Genomic DNA, 23,092 nt, shown 5'->3' with positions numbered 1-23,092 from the left:
TCCTATCTGTATCTGATGCTGAGAAGCTAGTTCATGCATTCATGACCTCTAGACTGGACTATTGTAATGCATTACTAAGTGGTTGTCCTGCATCTACAATAAACAGGCTACAGTTAGTCCATAATGCAGCTGACAGAGTTCTTACCAGGACAATAATGATCATAATCGAAAATATGATCATCTAAACCCAATTTTATCATCTCTACACTGGCTACATGTTAAGTTTAGAATTGATTACAAACTGCTGCTACTTACGTACAAGGCTCTTAATGGTTTAGCTCCCATGTATCTAACTAGTCTTCTAACACGTTACAATCCTTCACTCTCTCTGAGATCACAAAACTCAGGACTTCTGGTAGTTCAAAGAATATCCAAGTCTACTAAAGGTGGTAGAGCATTTTTGTATTTACCTCCCAAACATTGGAATAGTCTTCCTGATAGTGTTCGGGGCTCAGACACACTTTCCCAGTTTAAATGTTGATTAAAAACCTCTTCTACTAAATCTCTTTAGTCAGGTGTACACATAATACTTCTCATAATATTGTGCTCTAATACATTTGAGCAAATGCACACTATCATCTAGTGCTTGCTAATATTATGAACAGCAGCTACGTTAATTCCTCTCCATTCCTTCTCTCTTTCCACCCATCCTGAGACATCCAAAAATTGTACCAGCTCCGATTGTCTTCTCTGCCATAAAGATTTTGGACCTCTACTGAGATGAGGGCGACTCTGTGAGGATCCTCAGACATCTAGAGATTTACCAGCTCCAGTTAGACTCTTCTATACTAAAGAGGAGATGCAACTCCATGTGGTCTTTGAGGACAACAACCTCCTCATCAATACAACATTTATCAGACTGTATATTTATAATCACACCCTCCAGTGTCACCCATATGAGGATGAGGTTCCCCTTTGAGTCAAGGGAGTTTTTCCTTGCCAGTGCTGCCTGAGTCACCCCAGACATGTTGTTCATTGAGGATAAATACAAACACATTTAAATATATCTAATATTAATCTTTATATTATTCTTTAAATTAACATTATGTTCATGTTCTGTAAAGCTGCTTTGAGACAATGTCAATTGTTAAAAGGGCTATACAAATACATTTGGATTGAAATATTTTGAATTAATAATAGTGCAAAGGGGACACAGTGGCTTAGTGGTTAGCACGTTCGCCTCTCACCTCCAGGGTTGGGGGTTCGATTCCCGCCTCCGCCTTGTGTGTGTGGAGTTTGCATGTTCTCCCCATGCCACGGGGGTTTCCTCCGGGTACTCCGGTTTCCTCCCCCGGTCCAAAGACATGCATGGTAGGTTGATTGGCATCTCTGGAAAATTGTCCGTAGTGTGTGATTGCGTGAGTGAATGAGAGTGTGTGTGTGTGTGTGTGCCCTGTGATGGGTTGGCACTCCGTCCAGGGTGTATCCTGCCTTGATGCCCGATGATGCCTGAGATAGGCACAGGCTCCCCGTGACCCGAGGTAGTTCGGATAAGCGGTAGAAGATGAGTGAGTGAATGAATAATAGTGCAAATAGGCCCTAGCCCTGGTTCTCGCTGGACAGCTGGAGGTCGGCACTGTTGCAACAGTAAGAGGACTTATTTGACAGACTAATTACTGTGGATATGAATGATTTTTCATCACACTCTTTAGTACAGTGTGTTTGTTTTACCAGCGCATGATGTAGATGTGTGTTGTCCATAATCACTAACAGTTTGCTGAGTGTCCTTTGTTCACCAACCATCTCCCATCTAATGCACTAAGTATGGCACATGAGACACATAAACTAAGACTAGTAATAAATGGGTTTAAACCTGTCTTGGTGTTTAACAAAACAAAGATAACTGTTCATATGGTGATGTTTTTGATGAAGAAAACTTTTAACATTTTAACATTGAAAACAATTTAATATTGACAGTCTCTAGGGTCAGCACGTTTTAACGTCAATCAGGAACACAAGACTTGTAGAACACAAAGAAGTATTATGATAAGATAATAGAAAATTCATAATAGATTCATTGGCAGGTAAAAATGTAAAAATGTTCTGTCTAGGTAGTAAAAAGATCTTAGATAAGAGATTTAAAAAAAAGCAAAGAAAAGAAAAGAAAAACGAAAAGAAAAAAGTTTGTAATTACTGACCAACCTGCTGAGGGTTACATTGTGTGTGAACTTTATTTTGCTGCCACCTAGTGGAGCTCTCTCTCTCTCTCTCTCTCTCTCTCTCTCTCTCTCTCTCTCTCTCTCTCTCTCTCTCTCTCTCCCTCTCTCTCTCTCTATACATTAGTACATTATCTGCAGTTTGTTTAACACAAATTTTCTTTTAGAGACTGAGAATTTAATCAGACCACATTTCATATATAATCTTTAAACCTCCTCAAGTTAAATCAAACCTTTATTATACCAGTATTAAGCCCCCCCCTCCCCCCCATAGAAAAATGGAATTGAGTGAAACTTGTGATCAGTGATAGAATTACATTAATCTGTTTGTAGAAGGTGGAGCATTTATTCCAAAAATGCTTAAAGATTTTTAGTTGTCAGGACACACAAAAACCAACAGGGGGCAAGCAAGCCTCTCTAAACTACAATCAGAATTTTAGCATGTCTACCTTTGTCATGATTCCAACTGTCAAAAGCCCTGGAGAAGACCAGTGTAAACAGAATGGATGTGAAGACCAGTGAAAATATCTGACAGGATTGCGAAAGCCTGGCTAAGAATGGACCTTGTCACCTACAAACTGAGCCTGTCTATTCCCTCAAGTCCTGTGAGACATTTCTCGCAGCTTAATAACACAATATTGTTGTGCTGCCTGAGTTGTGACACATTTTTTTCCTTGCAAAAACCTTCCAGCTCACATATCAGTGATTTAAATAAAAAGTCTAATAAAAAGGTTATTTAGCATAGCACTTTATTATTAATACCATCAGACTGCAGTTTTCCAAATGTCTGAAAATAATTCATAGCAATACTTGTTTATTTCTTTAGGGGTCATGCAGGTGGGCACAAGAACACAAAATAAAACAAGAGGGTACATGGCAAAATGCACATGGGAAAAAAGTAGTTCGTCAATGGTGTGGAGAAAGCTGGGACACTTGGGTAGCTGGTGCAGCTAGACCTTAATGGAAAAAGCCCGTGCTTGTGGGCCAAGAGAATAAGGGAGAAAAAGATGCATTTGGACATGTGGTGATGAATTACAGTTGTTAACCTCAGTGGTCTCGGAACATCAGAGAAACACTGGCAGGCCAAGCTTTGATAGTATGATTAAAAGGATAGGCTGAGGTCAGCACTGCTACATTCACAGAGGTTTAAGACACTTTATTCATTGATGTCCAACATAAATAACTAATGCAGAAATTTTTACATAGGCAAAAATCTCATTATCCCTGCACTTGGGAATGCATAACAATTCACATGACTCAATTAGGATCAAAGGCTAGCAAGAAAAGTGTAGGGTTAGTGTTTTCTTCTAGCATAATTAGTATTAATTACAACATGGTTTGGCATTACATCATTCTACATGTATGGTAGAACAGACACTAGTCTTTCATTCTGGCCAAAAATTTCATTCATGAGATAACATACTGTGTGTTATTTTAATCCCTGAATACTTTTCTTCAATTTCAAGACATAGATTAAAGAATCAACAATCATTGTCAAAACGCTGGAGTTAAAACAACTTACTTGAACTTTATTCATGCGAACTGTGAAGCAACATCCTCTCTAATGCAGGAATATCTGCAGCCACAGGATTTGCAGGGGTCAAAGGCTAATTTAAACAAGCTTGGTATTATTGGTAATATTCTCTGTTTCTCTCTAAGCTAATGCACACCCACTCTCACATTTTACTGCAGAAACATCCATCTTATCATCTTTGACGTGACCGCATCAACCCATCCTCATTTCCTTCTATATCACACTGTGAATAAAAATCCCAAAACACTAATGGAAGAGATGGAGTCGAACATTGAGCCTCCATTAGCGGTGGAAGCAGCTGAAGCCCATTAGTAGATGCTCAGTGCTGGCAGTGTACATTCTCCACTAGGAGGATGCAGGTCCACCTGGCAGAACACCCTGGCCATTTGGATGCCCTGAGCAATAGTGGGCACAAGCTCCAGCTGCTTCTCCAATGCGAACAGCGCCAAGCCTGAGAATGGCTGTGGAATGCATTGGGAGCCAATGTGCAGAGAATGTGATGGGGTGCAGCCAATCAAATCCACACACAGAAGATGAGAAAAATGATGAAAATGAAAAGCTGCAGGTGACGAACTGGGGGAAAACTCTGGAGGGCTACTCAGAAAAGATAGTTATAGGAAAGATACAATATTTACTTATATATACTTCTACAACTTAAAGAAAACAACTGCTTTGAGTTACCATTATACAATTTAGAATGTTTTAGTAAGTATACTTAACAGCTAATTACCAAGACTTGTGAATTGACTTAGAGATATTTGTAAGAGAAGACACCAAACAGTACAATGATTATGCCCCATGGTCTGAATTTGAACACCTCCTGAGATTAAAAGTGCCCTGTTGTAATGAATGCACTTGATAAAAACCTTTTTATTTTTATTGTAATGGCTGCCCAAGTGTCGTCTGTTAATTTTCCAGATATTGAGAAATTTGGGCTAAATCCACAACCTATTTTCTGACCAACTACTGAGAGAATGCAATTTTCGAAACTGATTTGGAACCTGGAGCGCTGGGTAAGTGAGCAGCCTAATGCAAGATTGCGCTGTGAGCATCCAATTAACTGTGACTGCAAAGCAGATTGAAGAAATGAAAGCAAGAAGAATACAACATTTTTATTACAACTGTGATCAGGCCTGACATCTGAATGCAAACCCTGGTAAATATTCTGGAGTGATTAATCCTTATATTCTACTATAATTTATACAATACAAAAATAACCTTTGCAACATGGAAGCTAAAGCACACTACTCGCTCTAAGCATTTTAAGAATCACATTTCTATTTCGGAGAAAATGCTCAGATCGTTTTGACCTGAGAATATCGGCGGGAAATTACGTTAAAATGATTGGTCTTTGAAAAATGAATCTAATATATAATTTATATTAATATAATATAATCATTTTATGAGTGTCACAGTCGGTAGATTTGCCTTCTCACAACTCATGGTCCCTAATTCGATCCTGTGTTCAGGTTATTAGAGCTTTAATATGTTCTATCACTGTCCATGTGTGTTCCTTAGGCTTAAGATTACAGCTAAATGCCGTTTGTGTTAAGTTGCTTAATGGTGAATGTGTGTACTGTACATGGTGAACTGCATACTCACCCTCCCATAAATTCTTCTTTCTTATGCCCAGTGTTCCTGGGACAGATCCATATCAATCCATCTCACTCTCAAAAAAACCCATTCACACACTATGGACAATTTAGAGATGACGATCAGCCTAAAACACATTTGGACTGGAGTAAGAAACTGGACTTCCCCATAGCACGGGGGAACTTGGCCAGGAACTCATTAAAACACTACTTGTCTCATTGGCCAGACATATAAAGTCATAACAGGTTCACAAGTACAGTAATGCATTTAGTGTACTGTGCCTTTTGCAGGTGAGACAGTGAATTACTTGAATTTCTTTCAGGTGGTATCTTGTTATGTTGTACAGCAATGCTTCATCTTGTACCCATGATTGTGTCAGAGAGCTGATTGCTTTTTATTCCCAGCCGCTGTTTCAGTATGTCAAACTTAATTCGGGTACTCTGTAACCACATTAGCCGTCTGCTGTGGCAATTTCTTTTTACTCCCCCCAACATTCAAGAGACATTACAAATAGCATCTTTATCCTACGTAATAGTCTGTGTACTGATATCCCGCCATCTATTTATCATCCTGCTCTACTTCATCTCAAGTTTATTGTTCTGTTTACTCCAATCTTTCCATTTTCCTCCTCCTGATATGGTGGGAGACCAATAAAGAAAATCACAGCTCAGATATTAGATTGTTTTAGGACTACAGATGCAGCACACAACAGGCTTATCAGAATTTACTGAAATATTACAAAAAGTGAACTCCACAGAGGTTCAGATTTTTATTTTTTGCATTCTAAGGCAAGATGGTGAAGATACAAAAAAATGGTAACATAGTTAGTCATGGCTCTTTTTCACAGGATGACTCAAGAATGAGTTGACCAGTGTGTTATTTCTCCTTGCTCCATGTTCTGAAAGCAAGGTGGCACAGAGGGTAGCATACACAGTTTGATCCGTGGGCCACGGTTCAATCTTGAGCTTGGGTTTGTGCATCTTGTGTGATGTGGAGTTTTGCAAGGTTCTGCCTATATCTGTATGGGGTTCCTTTCACTCTGCAAAGACACGCAAGTAGATAGATTGGCTCCACATCCAATGCAAGCCTGACCAGGACAAAGCAGATTCCAAAGATGAATGAATAAATGGATTTACCAATTATTTCATATTGGAATTCCTAATAAATAAGAGGTAATATGTTGTCCACCCATTTGAACATCTGTCTATAAGCACTAATGACTGCAATTTGCAACAGTAAACCCATTGGCCATGTGACGTGATAAACCACAGATAAATCAAACCTGAGGTATATCACATTCAGCAGTGATAAATATATCTACAGGAGACTCATCTTTTGTCAGGGTGTGTATACAACAACTGCACCATGAACATGCTAGAAAGAGCAGAAATGTAGGTGGACTTCCATAAACAGCCACCTGCCCACCTTGCTACTGGAAATAAATGTCACAGCCGTGAATGCGGTTGAGTCATTCGAGATTCTGGAGGCCTCTATATGCTAACACCCTGAAGTTTGTGAGGAAAGTTCAGCAGAGGCTGCTTATACTGGTTAGCACAAGGCATTCAGCATTTCCAAGCCTGTCATGACCTCTGAATCGAAGTCGCAGCTTGTTTTGTGCTCTGCAGAGAGGAGGGCCATTAGTTATATACTACTCTCAATCAGGCGCTTATTCTTTTCTGGAATAAGCAAGAGAATTGGAAAAATATACTCATATGTCAACCATCCACGGTAATTACCTCTTCACCAAACTGCCATCACTTAATGGTTTCAGTTTCACTGCCCACACAAAATTTCTCCTCCGTTCAACTTGCCTTTCACTTTCTCTTTATATACTTTGCTTTCTTAAAAACATACCTACATATTACAGCCAATCCACCTACTTGCAGGTTCTTGGAAGGTGGGTTATAAACCAGAGAACCCAGAAAAGCCCACACAAGCATGTGCAAAAGTTGAAACCCTGCCATCATAAATGTATATTCTGTATATTTACACAATATAGATAGAAATAGATAGTTCTTGAAAGGCTGATCTTTGGTTCACCATTGAAAAAAGTACCCCACAAAAACATGCTTTTAATTTATTATGAGATTGATTATTTTTAACAATAACTGCTCACAGCTAAAGATCCAAATATCCATAAACAAATCTTACCACTATATACCCCTGGAGAAAGAAGCTAAATGCCATCAGTTCCTGCATAGTCTGTGAATTCTGGACTTTTCTTGTTAAAATTCCAACCTGTACAAGTATTTTTTTGGAACACATTTAGTTGGTTCTATTGGCTAGAATATACAGTAAATGTTATAGAAACTTGATTTAAAACATTGCAGCCCTCATCAGGCAGTTACTACAGATAAATAAATGAACACTGTATGTTGATTGTTAATGAACACGGTCTTTGCTTGTTCTTCAAGCTTCATAACTTACCAACTGCTTGTGCTCATATGAAAAGTTAAAAACCTCTTGCAGGCACAAATGTTTCTGTGGAGCTCCCAATCCAGATAATCGACACTGCTTTTCTAACAAGCTTTCTCAACTTTAACAAATCAGTATGTATGTCATATCTATATCTGTTTAGAACATCGATTCATGTGTCTCTGGATTGGGGAAGGAAACCAGAGTACCCAAAAGAAACCCCCAAAACATGAGGAGAGCATGCAAACTCTATGGTGTGCCCATGTTTATAACATATTATATGTTTAATCTACTGTAAGTAGCATATTCATAATTTTGTTGATTAACCATAAGGCTTAGTATTATTTCATTTAAATGAAAAACTGCATGGGTGTATATATATATATATATATATATATATATATATATATATATATATATATATATATATATATATATATATATATCAATTGATGTTCAAGGTTTCAGTATTGTTATTGGAATAGTTATTGATATTGTATTGTTATTGATATTGTGTTATCTCCAGTCGTATCATTTTGTGGGCTATTACCTGTAATGACATACTCAAATCAAAGAGCTATCCCACATTGTTAAGCTCTTTCACGTCAACATATATACATTATGTAAAATGTCCAGCTCCGAAAAATATCTACTCCAAATCTCCCAATCTTTTCTATATGTTACAGGATCAGATAGAATTCTGTCCATTTTTTTTGCAGGAATTAGTCTGATATATATCCTGGGTGTTGAATTGGTGCCATCTCTTACTAGGATCCACTACGTGTATTGACAACTTTGATAGTTCTATATTTATGCTATGTGAAGCACTGGACCAGTGGTGACTTCTGATTGTAATTTCCACATTCCAGTCATTTCCACATTCCTGCAAATCTTGGGTTCTAATGTTTTGGAAGTCATATTCTCAATACCACCATTAATTTTTAAGGTATCAAGGAATTTAAATCTAAATGAATTTGTTTAATCCGGAGGTCAATATGCATAGAGTCGATGTGGGTGAACGATTTCATTCTAAATCACGTAGGAGCCACAACTGATTCCAGCTTGGCTTTCAAAATACAATGAGGGTTGGCTTCTGCTTGGTTGGGATGAAAACCTGCACCTTTTTGGATAAGATTGGACACCCTTGACCTAATCTCTTATATTTGAACAGCTTTGGACATTCTGTGGTCTTCGACCTTTGCGAATATTGGCTGTCATGCACCATACTGACAAAGCAAATACATGTAATTTTTCTTATTTTTATTATCCTGGGGAAAACAATATGTATTTGGCATTACTTAAGTGGCTTGTCCTCAGCAAAACATCGAATCTAAGAAAATGTAACTGCTATAGGGAAAAGCCTAGTGATGAAGTCTAAAATGTAGATGCAATGGACCACATTTCCTGAGCTTCGGGTTGTAGCAGGTCAGCATCCTCTGTTCCTCTACATACATTAATGTGCTCACACATACCAGCTTTGTTTATGCACACAGTAGGGAAATTAGCAAGCCAAATACTAAGGGGTTATTTATTCCCCAGAAGGGGTCATGTTTAAGGCTGAATAGAGGTTGCAGTTTTACAGGTCAAATTGTCAAACAACTCACATTACCAGCAACATCACACCAGCGGCCATGTGCAGGGTCCTCTTACAATGCTGACACAACAAACAAGCTGGAGCAGAACTTGAACTTTTGTGTGAGGTATAAAAAAAGAAAAAAGATGTCATTGCATATGAATAGGTTTTCAGAAACTTGGTTTAACTTACAAATAATAAGCCCATTTTGTGATATACTCAGTGAAATAAGTGCATGGGTACATAATGTATCCATTTTTGCATATAATATAAATAAGTTCAGAATTATGACATGAACTGGTAGAAATTGTACATTTACTGCATTAGCATATGTACTAAATTCAATTCAGTGCTGTTAGTAGTGGACATTGTAACAAAGCAGCTTTACGGTAATCAGTTTTAAATATATAATTTATCCCTAATGAGCAAGCCAGAGATGACGGTGACAAGGAAAAACTCAATGAGATGATATAAGGGAAGAAATAATTTCCCTTCTATAAATATAATTATCTAACCAGAAAATTAATTCTAGCTATAACATGAAGTGTATTTTGTTAACATTATCACCAATTCACTGATTGAGACCTGAGTACAAAACTGTTCAATGTGTCAGTTGCAGTTCAAATGCAGCTTCACAGTTTCTAAGTGATGCCATCAACAGCAGTCTCATATATCTTTAGGAAGTCAATGTGGGGCCAAAATCATCAGCCATGCGAGGTTTCCAAGCGATGAGGCTCCAACCAGAAGTAGGGCATAAGGATAGACAATCAGGTCCGGAGAGCACAATGGGTCAAGCTCACTGGTATCTCAGCAGTAGCATGTGGAGCTTGACAGAGAGAATATTCTGTATGCTTATTCTGACATAATGGTTACGGAAGATGTATATTGTATTTCGCAGGGACTCCAGCAAGACTAGCTATGACAAGAATAACTAAAAGGGATAGCCTGAAGGCAGCACAGACATGAGAGCATACAAAAAGAAAATCTGAACTTTTTCTGTATTTCCCATTTTTGTCAGCTGTGTCTGCATGGAGTGTCTGAAAAGTCAGGGTCCAATGGGATTATGTTGAGCAAATATGTTGATCAAAACAGATTGAGCAAAATCCACAAAAACATGATACAGCAGCTGATAAAATGCAAAGAGCATAAGGGAAAAGATGTGTTGTAAATAATGAATGTAAAATTAAGTGCATGTAATATTACTCTAATTGGTTCCTGACTTTTCAGACACCCTGTAGTTTTACTATTGCATGTTTCACACACTGATGCTCACGTGCAGACTATTGCTTTGGATGTTTATATGAGATGCCATGGATGTCTTCGATGGCCTGTCTCGGCTAAAGCTGTAAACATGAAAATAGGATCAAAGAGTGCAAAGTTCACACAGCTGAGGCTAACCCATGACTTCATACGAATACCAGAGTGTGTTTTTAAAAGGTCTTTATAGATCGATCATACATTAACGTGCAGAAATAAACTAACAGATAAACGCTAATAACAAGTTGCCTCTATAGCAAACTGATCTAATTTTAAACATCTATTAAATAGTTACTATTTTAAATATTCCCTTATTCTTCTATTCTAATTCTAACTCTTCTAATTCTATGAGACTTGAGTTAAGCGCAAGTTAGGAGTTTATACTAAAATCGTACACAGTGGTATTCAGACATAACTACAGTCATAAGTACTATTCACAGAGGTATGTGAGAAGTTGTAAACCAAGGTGTGTATAAGTTACAGTGGATTTTTCTTCAGCGTGAGTGAGGAGAAGTAAATTTCATCCACATTTGACGTAACCACAATATGTTATGCCGAACTGGAATGTTTCGGTCTGTAAAAATATTATAAATTCTATGGAATGCCATTTGAAGTATATATTAAATACCTTAATCCACTGCTTTATACATACAGTAAATCCACTTAAATCAATTTTGTACAGCAAACCAAATGGCAGTAGTTTATGTGGTAATTAGAGCTACTGTAGGACCATTCATGCTATGATACTCCTACTCGATATTTATTACACTTGGCTTCTTTTCATTGTAAATTTTTTATTAATATTAAAGCTGCATTGTGTTATACAGTATGTGACGGCAAAGACAAACAATGCTATTTTTTTCTTCGGTGTGCATTTCTGATTTTTTTTTGGACCAGTAAGGGTTGTGTTTAAAGGTGCCGGTCTAGATGCTATTGAGAAACCCATGTCAGACACGTCTACTTAAAAAATATCAGACAGCTTTGCAGGGAAGAAGTGAGGGCAGAGAATACTGACTTGTGTAAGTAATGTAGGTCTGAGCACACATAACATTCACTGGGCAAAAATTGGCATAATTTTAGACTTTAGTTGCAAATTTGGTGTTTGAAATGGGGTTTGAAACCTGAATTATCTTCTGTGTATGTCAATTAAAATTATGCAATGTGTAAAACGTGACATTTGCTTTTATAATTTCAATTCTATTTCCATAATATTCTCAATAATCTAGACGTGCTATGACAGACCTAGTGGACCTTATCCCATCATTGTAGCCAGATTAAAAGTTGCTGTGAGAATAAAAACTTTGGTGAGGAGTAAATTCATTAAGATTGTCAACACATACCAGCTGGGAGTTTATATATAAGAAGCCATGCTATTTACAGTACATATCCTTAATGGACCTGACCACTGTAAATGGGTTCTCATTCAAGGAGCACTGAAGCTATTAGGCCATCTGAGTGGCTGACTTAGCTTTCGATGCATTTTAATATAGTAACATTTCTTTTTCTTCTACATGAATATGTTAATTCTTTTTAATAACAGCACTGCTATTACTACACTCCAGGCCTTGGGTGTTGTGTGATGCTACAGTACTTACTCAAAATAGCTTGTGTGATGTAATCTAAGAGCTCAGTTGTCTGAACATGACATTTAATATTATGTATAAAATACATGCTCGACAAATTGACAGTGCATATCACCCTGTAATGCGCAAACTTTATATGTGGTTATGAGACCTTTGTGATTGTAAAAACAGCCATATGTATGGAAATAAGGAGAACTGAAAAAGTCACTGAATGTTTATCATGGATCAATAATATTATGTATAAATTCATAAGCCATTACAGTGAGACTGCACTTCTAAAAGGCCCAATTATGGCTGAAGTAGTTGTAATGTAAGGCATGATCGTTTGTTATACTCTCTGTGCTCTTCAGAAATGGTTGCCCCATGCCTGAGCCAGAATCTAGGTTAGTTATTAGCGTTGAAGTGACAGGGGCAGCTGAAGACACAGGCAGTGAAACATGGTATGAGTCGTTCCAGCAATGTTGTTTGACACTGTGATATGTTCTAGATCCTCTCTCCCTCCACTGGCTTTCAGCACAACTCCTTCAAAATGTTCTGGACAGGCAACAGGATCTTTACTACCTCACAGACACACAGAAGTGTGTTTACGACTCCGTCTGCCAGACACAAAATTCTATCTGGATGTCAGTGGAGTTCTGGACCAAAGAATATGCTGTAAACTTCAGCTCTCCTGTTTACTGCTCAGAGCGGAGATTCTGCTATCTCTGAAGAGATTAAAAACAATGAAGATGTTTTGTGTTGTTTAGCTGCTTAGGGAGCCGTAAGCCATAAAACCGTTAGAGCTGTGCTGAGGCACTGTACTAGAATGGGAGGAAAGAAATCGAAGGCAGCCACAAGCAAGGACGTAAAACTTGTAGGAAGAAAGAATACAGCCTGTGAGGAAACCCTGACATCATCCGACAGGATTCGCAAACACATTGTGATGCAATTTGGTTACAATGTGCTGAGCTTGGCTCGACAAGGTATGATTGCACCTCCTCAGGAGCTATGGGAGCTCACAGAACTGCAAAAGCTTAATTTGTCCCTGAACTGCTTATGTTTCTTGCCTTCCTCTGTGGCACTCCTTCAGAACCTGGTGGTACTTAACCTGTGGGGTAACCAGCTCACCAGTCTTCCCCCTGAGATTGGGCACCTCAGGAACCTAAAGGTACTCTTTGCATACCACAATCACCTAACTGATATCCCTGAGGAGCTTGGATCTTGTACCAATTTGGAAGTCTTGAGTTTGGCAAACAACCAGCTTGCAAGCCTCCCAGATAGTCTGTCTGCTCTCACCAACCTGCAGAAGCTCAACCTAAGCCACAACAATATTGTATATATCCCAGCATGTGTCTATACCATGAAAAAGTTGGTCTTCTTGCATGTGGCCTGCAATAGGTTGGAGAACATTGCAGAACATATCCAAGCACTGGCTGATCTAAAGATCCTCATTGTGGAAGAGAACTGTATTCACTGTCTGCCGAAGATGCTTTGCTATCTGACAAAGCTAGAACTGCTCAATGTGGATTATAATGACATTCAGAATGTTCCTGCTGAAATGCACCAACTGAACAGGCTGCAGAAACTAGCTTCACATCCACTGGATAAAGGACTCCATATCATGCATAACCCTCTGCTCAAGCCAGTTAAAGAGGTGTTAGATGGAGGACTCCAAGCTCTTTATAACTATCTCAAGGGCAACTGAAATAGTGAGCCAACAAAGATTAAGTAGTCTATTTGATTATTTGGACTATTTTCCCTTTAGTGCCAGTCATCTATTTTTGAATCCATAATTTTCTTTAGGTTGATGTTAACTAATGGAGATTTCCATAGCTTTATTAAGAACACAACAAAAAATTCAGTTATAACGTAGCTAATGTCTATATTAGGATGACAACAATTGAGAAACATCAAGGCATTCAAAAAGTTGAAAATAAAACAGAAATGTACAATTACTATTCTTAATGCTGTAGGGACTAATGGTAGAAGCAAAAGAACATAAACAGATGATGTAGACCTTCTGTCAAAGAGGAGAACGACTGGGTTATTAAAGTGTAAAAAGATTCCTCTGAGTATGTGAAGGTTGCTGATACTGAATTCTTTTCATTCTGCAGTGCCAGGACTTGAGGGCATGTTTAAGGTTCCCAGGAGCATGTTAAACAAAGGGCACCAGCTTGGCAGTTGTGCTAAACAAGCATTGGACTTCTTCTCCTTTTGTGCAACACTGAGTTCATTTGGAACTGTCTTTAAACCTGCTGACTCAGTCACGTTGACCCTTGTTGTCCACAATCTTTTCTTGAAAGCCCCAAGAGAAGAAGACTTGCAATTATACCTGGCCTCTACCATTTTCTACAAGTGTTGATCGTGCATTGGAGTGCAAAGCAGAGACATTTCAATTACTACAAAAGAAAGGTCAGTGGTGCATCCTGTTGAAAAGTACAGGATGGAAGGGCATTTTTATTGGAAGGGCTTTCTGCTTATTTTTCTGAACGTTATGTACTATACAATTCTAGCAACAACAACAAAAAAAAGAGATTCAGAGAGTCATGAGCATAGCTTTAAATATTAATCCTTTTTATCTATTTCTGGTACATCTGAATACCATATAGTGAATATACTTGTGTGTTATAAACAAATGGCTTTTGCACTCACAATCTAATTTTTCTAATGGAAAACATGGTGTACAGTGACAAAGGTTGTATTCAATTAATCAGTTCAATGATTTATTGAGAGTTAACTGTTAACAGATTATTTTACTCAGAAATGTCATTGAATGTTATTTACTAAATGTCCTTAGTAATTGTTCAATTTGTATTAATTTAAGGTTGCACTTCTTTCCATTATTCTCTCTTCTCTTTAGTCCTTATAATCTTTTCTTTTACTGAAGAAGCGTGAACCTTGTTTTTTCTTACTTTATATTCAAAAACTAATATGAATTTTCACCAAATACACTGGAACTGAATGCAGTTCAACCAGTTTGGGCTTATATATATATATATATATATATATATATATATATATATATATATATATATATATATATATATATATATGGCATATACTGTACTGTATATATATGTAATATATGAAATATATATATATATATATATATATATATATATATATATATATATAATATATATATATATATATATATATATATATATATATATATATATAATCATTTACTTACGAAGTGTTTGTTTGAGGAACTTATTAATTATGTTAATGTTTAAAAGGTTTAAATAATTAGACTTCTATCACTACAATAAATGTCAAACAAGATGTGTGCTGTCTTTCTGTTATTTCTATAATATATACTGTATGTTTCTTTTTTCTAATCAACGATTGTGAAATAATGTATGTATTGTTATGTCTTGTAATATTTCAGAGATAAAAACCATCCAAAAATTGTAATAGATCTATACACCATTATAAATCCATTTACCAGAACTTTTGATGTTGGTGTAGAGAGTCAACAATCCTGAAAACTGTATCAATCTCTCCATTTTCTTACCCTTGATATCATGTACTAGTGGCTTTTTGTATGCTATTAGTTTTTGTAGCCCATCAGCTTCTTGTGTCTCATTAGGTTCGTGATGGAAAGTCAGTTCGCAGCAGAGTTTATCATACCACAGCTCACTGATTCTGCACAGCCAAACAAATAAAGTACTTATCACTCTTAAACAGGTACAATCACTTTGGCCTCTTTTTCTTTGCTTTTCATCCAGACTTAATGTTCTATGCTCATCACTTGTCTGTGCAAATTTAAATAAAACAGGACAGTATGAGCTGACTTTAAATGCATTAAATGTGCTTAAATTTGCTTTGTAATCATTCATCCATAACAGATAAGTAAAGGAATTTCAATTTTAGTTGTTTTCAGTTTGCTGGAAAAAGTGTCATTTTTAGTCATCTGATAGTATATTTGTATCTAAAGGTATTTTTTTTTTTAGCCTAAACCTAATATCATTAGGTTCACGCGGTGTAATCACTGAGGGAGAGTGGAAGAGTGACCTCTGCTGCTCACAGCTGAGTTGGTGTCACTATATTGGGAAACATGTAATTGAAAACAATGTCTATATACATTCAGACACAGGAACTATGAACTTGTGTAAGTGATGTGTTAATAATATTGATATAGTAGTATATAATGCAGGTAGCACGGTGTTGTAGCTGGTAGCGTTTCCGACTCACGGCTTCAGCGTCCCTGCTTCCAGGCTCAGGAGCTTGGTTTACTGGCTGTGTGGAGTTTCACATGTTCTCAACATGTCTTCACATATTTTCTCTGGGTTCTCTGATTTTCTATCCCAGCAAGTCAGTAGATTGACCGATGACACTAAATCACAGATTAGCATGTGGATGGGTGTGTAAATGATGCCCTGTGATGCCATGCAGGAAGTATTCCCATTATATGCCAAGTATTCCATGGATAATCCCTAGATTCCCTTGTTGCCAGAATGGAGTGTATGAATATAAATATAAAGCTGACTGAAATATACTGAAGTTGAATTAATATAAATATGAAACAGCTCATGATTTGTTTGCAGGCTCTTTGCTTAGCAAGGGTTGTTTTCTCAGTAATCAGTGCCTTGTGAGGCTGTAGCCCAGACACTGAGTCACTATTGAAACAAAAAATTGAATCTAATACACCAATTCCCTTATGTGACCTGCTTTTAATACATGATATAAAGAGAAAATGATTCATTGAACAGTCTTTCTTCACACACACAAACACCAAGAAACTTTACATAAGGTGAACACATGGATAACACTGAAAAAAATATTATGAAATGGGAAAGACTGAACCAGTGTCTGAATCACAGCCTTATCCAAGCCAAAACCAGAGTAATAAATTATAAATATTGCACATGAGTCATTTCCATACGCCCAATGTTACATTTAGCTACACTGACCATACACATTCATACAATGATTGTATCCAACAATAGCCACCTCTCACTGGAGACATGATGAGATCGGTCATGCCTCTGTGCACAGCCTGAATGAAAATCTCATGTGCTAGAGAGACAGAATCACCTCAGACCTCACTGTCTCAGTGTGAATAGGAGCATCGGGCCTGAGCACCTCCACACGAACCCCCCTAATTCCCTCCATCTCATACTCGGTGCTGTTTCAAGAGTGCAGTATCTTTCTCTTATCAAGCAAAATGGATCAGGGTTGCAGGGATAGTGAATGATGCAGAGATAATGATGTCTTTCTGGACTGAATTATATTGACCATTGCTCTAGGGTCCATTGTTCTGAGGACATTCCTGTTCATTTTTATGTGTTTTTGTAGCGCATTCGGTGAATTAAAAGAAAAAAAAATGGTTCAACTAGGCTTTATGACTAAATGAGAATAAAAAGTACTATTACAAAGCGACTAATAATGTTTTTTAAAAATACAAATGTCTTAATCTTAGATCAATTCATCTATAAAGCTTGTATTTTATGAGAAAAGTTTCCAGATAGTTATGTCAAGCCTTTGAGAAGTGAATAACTCCATAATCCCTGACTGCTCAATGCAGCATCGTCCTAAAATTCATACAGAAGAAGGGCAGTCTGACAACTTATTGACTGAATCACTAAACTTATCTCGATGAAGAGGAAGCACCTGGCTGGTGTATGTCAAAAGTCATGTCAACATGTGTGAGCAAAACTCCTCATGACACCATCAGTTGTGAATTTCAAATACTACTCAAGCACATGCATTATATTTTTCTTATTCTGTACATCTGCATAACTGCGTCCTCTAGTGGTGGGATAACAAGGTCAGCATGACATCCGGCTTTTACAGTCTTGACCTCTGTGTCATGGGCCAGTGGAGAGATTCCAATATTAAGTCATTTAGTCATCTTTGAATTGATGATTGTCAAATTGTATTTGTCATATTTGTAATATTTTAAAGTAGTCAAATTAGAACACTAATTTATATTTATGTAGCTGACAGAAAATAATGACCAATGTGAGAAGACCTCAACACTTGCTTTTAAACCACAAACGGTCTGAGATTTTAGAAGAAAACTGTTCCTCAGATGTTCTTTAGATGATTGAAGCTTTCTAATGGTATTCTAACTGGAACCTTGTCAGAGGGGGATTATTCATAGACTTTTTAAAGGCTCCTCCGACAAAAGTCTTTTCCGTGCTCGGTGTTATTTCAAAAACACACAAAAACATTCCTAGTTTTACATTTTAACAGAGTTCACATGGCGAGTGTTTTGCATAATGCAAATCTTTTTTAATTAGGTTCTGTTCAAAATTTTCATATTTCCCTGTACTACTTTAGTAATACTTTATTCCACTGTATGAAAGACTTCGGATTCCTTGTTTTGTTCACTTAGGATTTTCCATCTATTTGTCCTTGCTTGTAAATAAATAAATAAACAAACAAATAAATAAATAAACCCTCATTTATAAAGATATATTTTAAAGACATCAATATATTTAGGATAAACTTCTAAACTTCTTTTAGGATAAAAGTCAAGACTATAACATTGATTTTATTAGTTTACTTAATAGCTTCCAAGAAGGACACCATGATTTCATAACATTCCATAGAATTTGTACATCTTAAAAAATGGTCATTATAATGTGCTCACATTTTCTTGGCCTAATGAATGTAAGCTTTTGTAGTCCTCTCATGGTTAACAATTAATTTAGTAGTTATTAAATAACTGTTCTGGTTAAGCCAGTAGTGGTACAATAGCCGTGTCATAGAGTTGTCAGTTATTCTGTAATATGTAACATACCGGACTGAAAACAGTTTAAATGGTCAATACAAGACTGGACAATGGAGGTTTTAGGACAACAAAATGGCAACCTACAAGCTAAAACAAACACAATATTGTATCCTTCCAACCCACCTGCATTTCCATCCAGGCCACTGAAGATGACAAATGAATGCTGATAAATGAAACAGAGGCCTAATGCCTTTTTTCAGGAATAAAAGATTCTGTATTCTTGGAGCCCAGCGTGCTGCAATGTGGACACAGTAACCTTTCCACCAATCAATATATAACATGTCTGGACAAAGCCTGGGCACTGAGAGACATTGATTTCCCAAGAACTCACTCACTGGTGTGTTTTATCCCCTAAAGCCACATGCTGGAACCCAATATAAAATCTTCAGACACAAATCAAATCAAATCTAAAAGCATGATTTCCATGCTGGTAAAGTAAACCCAGGCATATTCTGCTATAAACTGAACGAAAAGGCCACAGATCTCATCAGGGTATACCTGCATGTTCTGCTTTCAAACCAAAGGAGTCTTTTCCATCTCATGGTGTCTGTTCATAGCATAGTGAAGAGTGAAGACATGAACTAGGATTTCTTAAAGGGTAAAATACTACACAAAAACATCTTTGCTCAAAAGACATCATTGCAATGAAAAGTAGTCCAGTGCAAAATGTTTTTATTAACCAGTGCTCTCCTTCATTTCATTTTCTGCACTCATCCTCGTTGATGCACTTATAACACACTGACTACGATGAATAAATAAAATGTTTTGGTATGGGGTAGCCTTGAGCCATTTCACTGATAAAAACATTCATTGATTAATGAAGTACATTTTCATCTCATCTCCAGCTACACAATACACTTCCCAAATAAAAATGTCAAAAAAAATGGCGAAATAAAGAACTAAAATATAAAATATTTATTTTATTTTCTATTTGCATATTTGTGGTGATCAATGTGAAATGATGATACAATTATTAGGTTCCTCATCACTCTTGTTACTTTTGTTGTGTCCAGGAGCAACTTTCTATTGAACTGCACCTGAATCCTGAAATATTGCCTATACTGTAGTAGTGATCACATGGCTACAACAACATGAAGAAGATTTGTGTGCTACATGACTTACACATGTTAGAATAGAAGAAGGGAAAATGCTTCAGCAGACTGGGATAAAATTATCCACTATCATCCTGGCTGACCATGAGCTTCCTTATATTTGTAATTACCTTTAACTTTCAGCTTCATACCAAGTGGTCACACTGATGGACAGTCAATCTAAGGCTCTTTTTAGGAAAATATTCCCATTTTTGTTCCAAACAATTTTGGTCAACAACATTAAATATTTTAGCATTATATCCTGGTCCTAAGAATTTGTCAATGTTTACATTTTTTTTCCAGTTATAATGTTTTATCCCTTTTCACCTGACACGTGGTCAATCCATTTACTTATCGATTAAGAAATTGAAAGAAAAAAATACAAGTAAAATAAAATTCATGCACATTTAAGTAATCTAAAAAAATTGTCTTAATGTTTTCAAATAATTTATGCATGAAAGGGTTAATGCATGTCAACATTTTGTAGCAGATAACTGCTGCATTTTAAAAGCTACAATCTGCAAGAACACTGCTTCAAAGCAAATTCTTATACAATTTTGTGTGTCTAATTGAACCATTAGAGGCAAGTCAGTGTTACCAGATGATAAAACATTTCCAACCTGATGGGAATGGTCTCTTCCAGGATGACCATGCCCATATCCACAGAGTACAAGGGTTCACTAAATGAAGGATGGAAATGATGTAAATCATATGCTTCAAATTTTGCAGTGACCACATTTCACCTCCAATGAAAGATCTATCTCCGCCATCATCAGACTGAGGTAATATATTTTTCAAGGGAATTATTTTCATCCCTCAAGTGCAGTTCCAGAAACTTAGCATGGTTCCTTAGGATCCTGGCGCCTTGCTTACTTAGACAAGTTTAGTTTGTACTGTTTGTCTTTCTTTATGACCTCCATGTACTGTTAAGATCACTGGCACCAACATGTGAAGAGCTCCTCATAATGTACTAGTCTTATTGGACAGAGCACCCTTTATGTGGCTGAGAGTTTATCACAAAGTCAAATACTGTGTACTCACATCAGTCTGTGTGGCCCTTGTAAACAAAGATGATAAAAACTCTCGAAAATCTGAAATCAGTCAGATTTTCCTCTGTTTAGTTTACATATGCAGTTAAATGTATTGCATTCCCTGGTGTAATTTATATTTGAAAGCCAATAAAAGTCATTTTCCATTATAGTGTGGTACCCCCACCCACTACCAGAGGGCAAATCAGAGATCTGAGGCTACTTTAGAAAGCAGAAAAGGAAGAAGTCTTAGAAAACGTCCTCTATTCACTACACTTATACAGTAAAACCCATAATTACTGGCACCCTTTATGAAAATAAGCAAAATAAATCTATAATATTAATAATGAATGCAAACTGGTATATGTTGAGCTCAACCATATGTATACACACATTGGCCTTAATGCTAAAAACCAGATTTGTGCATTTCACAACCATTTGTCTCTTTTGTGTTTCAAAGTTCATTGGTTTCTCCACAGGGATTGATGACAAAAGGATTTTACATGTGTGTGTGCATACCTCAGGAAACAGGAAATAGCCAAAGGTCACATTAGATTTCCTGGAAACTGAAAGCAATGTAAAAAAATGTTTTTCTTTTCAAGGATGATTAATTATACTTATCTTAAACATCCCAAACTTTATAGAGAGAAAATGCTATTACTGAGAGAGAAAGAAGTTATAAGAATGTTCATTTGGAATTCCCATTCTCTCGAAGGATCACCATTGTTCTCGGGTTGACTTTATCTTCACACGTACAACATAAATTTATTGATGCTCTTCCTGAAGTTACTGCAAACATAATTCAGATGAGTTATATAAACATAAAAACGTGATAACGAGAGAATGAGACAATTAAGGACCTCCATAAGGGATTTTGAGTTTTTGAAGGCATATCAAGAACTTATGAGAAAATCAAATTCTTTGACGTATTTAAGGATAAATAGTAAACTTAAAGGTATCCCAACCAAAATAACCAAGGATTATCACAACAAATTATTTCTAAATTCAAGAATACAACTGACAAATATAAGTTTAACAACGATCAATTGACTTAAATCCCTTGATTTGTCCGTACTTAATTCAGTCCCAACCTTTAAGCAGTGCAACATGCAGGTGAGTTTTATTGCCAATGACTCATTCACTCCTAGGGGCAATTTTGAGAAACTAAACCACCTACGAACATGTTTTCGGGATGTAGGAGGTACCTGGAGCTCAGGTCTGAATCATGTATCCAGGAGTATTTAAACATAGCTGGATGTGATGCTCTGAGGAAAATTGTCACCTACTGTTGAATAATGAAACTAAGAAGAAACTATACTGAAATACATGTTGACAATTTATACTTAAAACTGAATAAATGAAGAGTGGTTCAGGGGGATGAGATGAGATTTGGAGTCTGTCTGGATTTAGTGTACAATGTGCGTATTTGTGTCTGACTGCATCTCTTTTTCTCTATTCTTTATTCAGTGTTTTATTTCTATTAAAAACATTTCAAAAGGTCATCTATGGCTTTTAAATGCTGTTTTGCAGAGAGGTGCTGAACTTACAGGATAAATGTAATCTATTGTACTAATTTTATCTAGTACACTTCTATCCATTTACCTAAACTTAAAATGATGTGGGTTTTTTTCCATTAAGTTTCTTCTATGCTTTTTCAAGGTGCAAAGTATGGGCTTATGATATAAGGTATCTATTGGCTACTATTTGGCCAAAAGTTTGTGGACACCTGACCATCACATCAATAGGTGGTTCTTCACCACACCAAGGTGGAAGCACACAATTGTCTAGAACGTTACAGCAAGACAATGCCCCTGTACACAAAGCAAGCTCTATAAAGACCTGTTGTGCCAAGGTTAGAGAGTTTTGAAGACTTTGACAGGAAGGAATTAGTGTTAAGTCTGTAATGAACTCAGAAGTTACTCTGTCCCATAGCTCATCAGGAGCTCTTGGCTGCTCATTCTTTCATTCATTCATTCATTCGCTCATATCCGAACTATCTCGGGTCACCGGGAGCCTCTCAGGTGTCATCGGGCATCAAGGCAGGATACACCCTGGACAGAGTGCCAACCCATTGCAGGGCACACACACACGCTCATTCACTCACGTAATCACACACTACGGACAATTTTTCCAGAGATGCC

At 36.9% G+C, this 23,092-nt stretch overlaps 1 protein-coding gene across 1 annotated transcript; it reads left to right on the top strand.

Annotated features, from left to right (window-relative positions):
• Nucleotides 1-12,658: 12,658 nt before the first annotated feature.
• On the top strand, nucleotides 12,659-15,032 carry lrrc30a (leucine rich repeat containing 30a). The gene has a single exon (XM_060869177.1). The coding sequence runs from the start codon at nucleotides 12,917-12,919 to the stop codon at nucleotides 13,793-13,795; it is 879 nt and encodes a 292-aa protein (XP_060725160.1). The 5' UTR covers nucleotides 12,659-12,916; the 3' UTR covers nucleotides 13,796-15,032.
• Nucleotides 15,033-23,092: the final 8,060 nt, after the last annotated feature.

The sequence above is a fragment of the Tachysurus vachellii genome, chromosome 5 (assembly GCF_030014155.1).
Source record: "Tachysurus vachellii isolate PV-2020 chromosome 5, HZAU_Pvac_v1, whole genome shotgun sequence".
In the NCBI taxonomy this organism is placed as follows: domain Eukaryota; kingdom Metazoa; phylum Chordata; class Actinopteri; order Siluriformes; family Bagridae; genus Tachysurus; species Tachysurus vachellii.
This window is presented reverse-complemented; position numbering and strand designations above follow the sequence as displayed.

What these genes read in the sequence shown, in the direction of transcription:
- lrrc30a (XM_060869177.1), top strand. Translation starts at nt 12,917, where the DNA reads ATGGGAGGAAAGAAATCGAAGGCAGCCACAAGCAAGGACGTAAAACTT.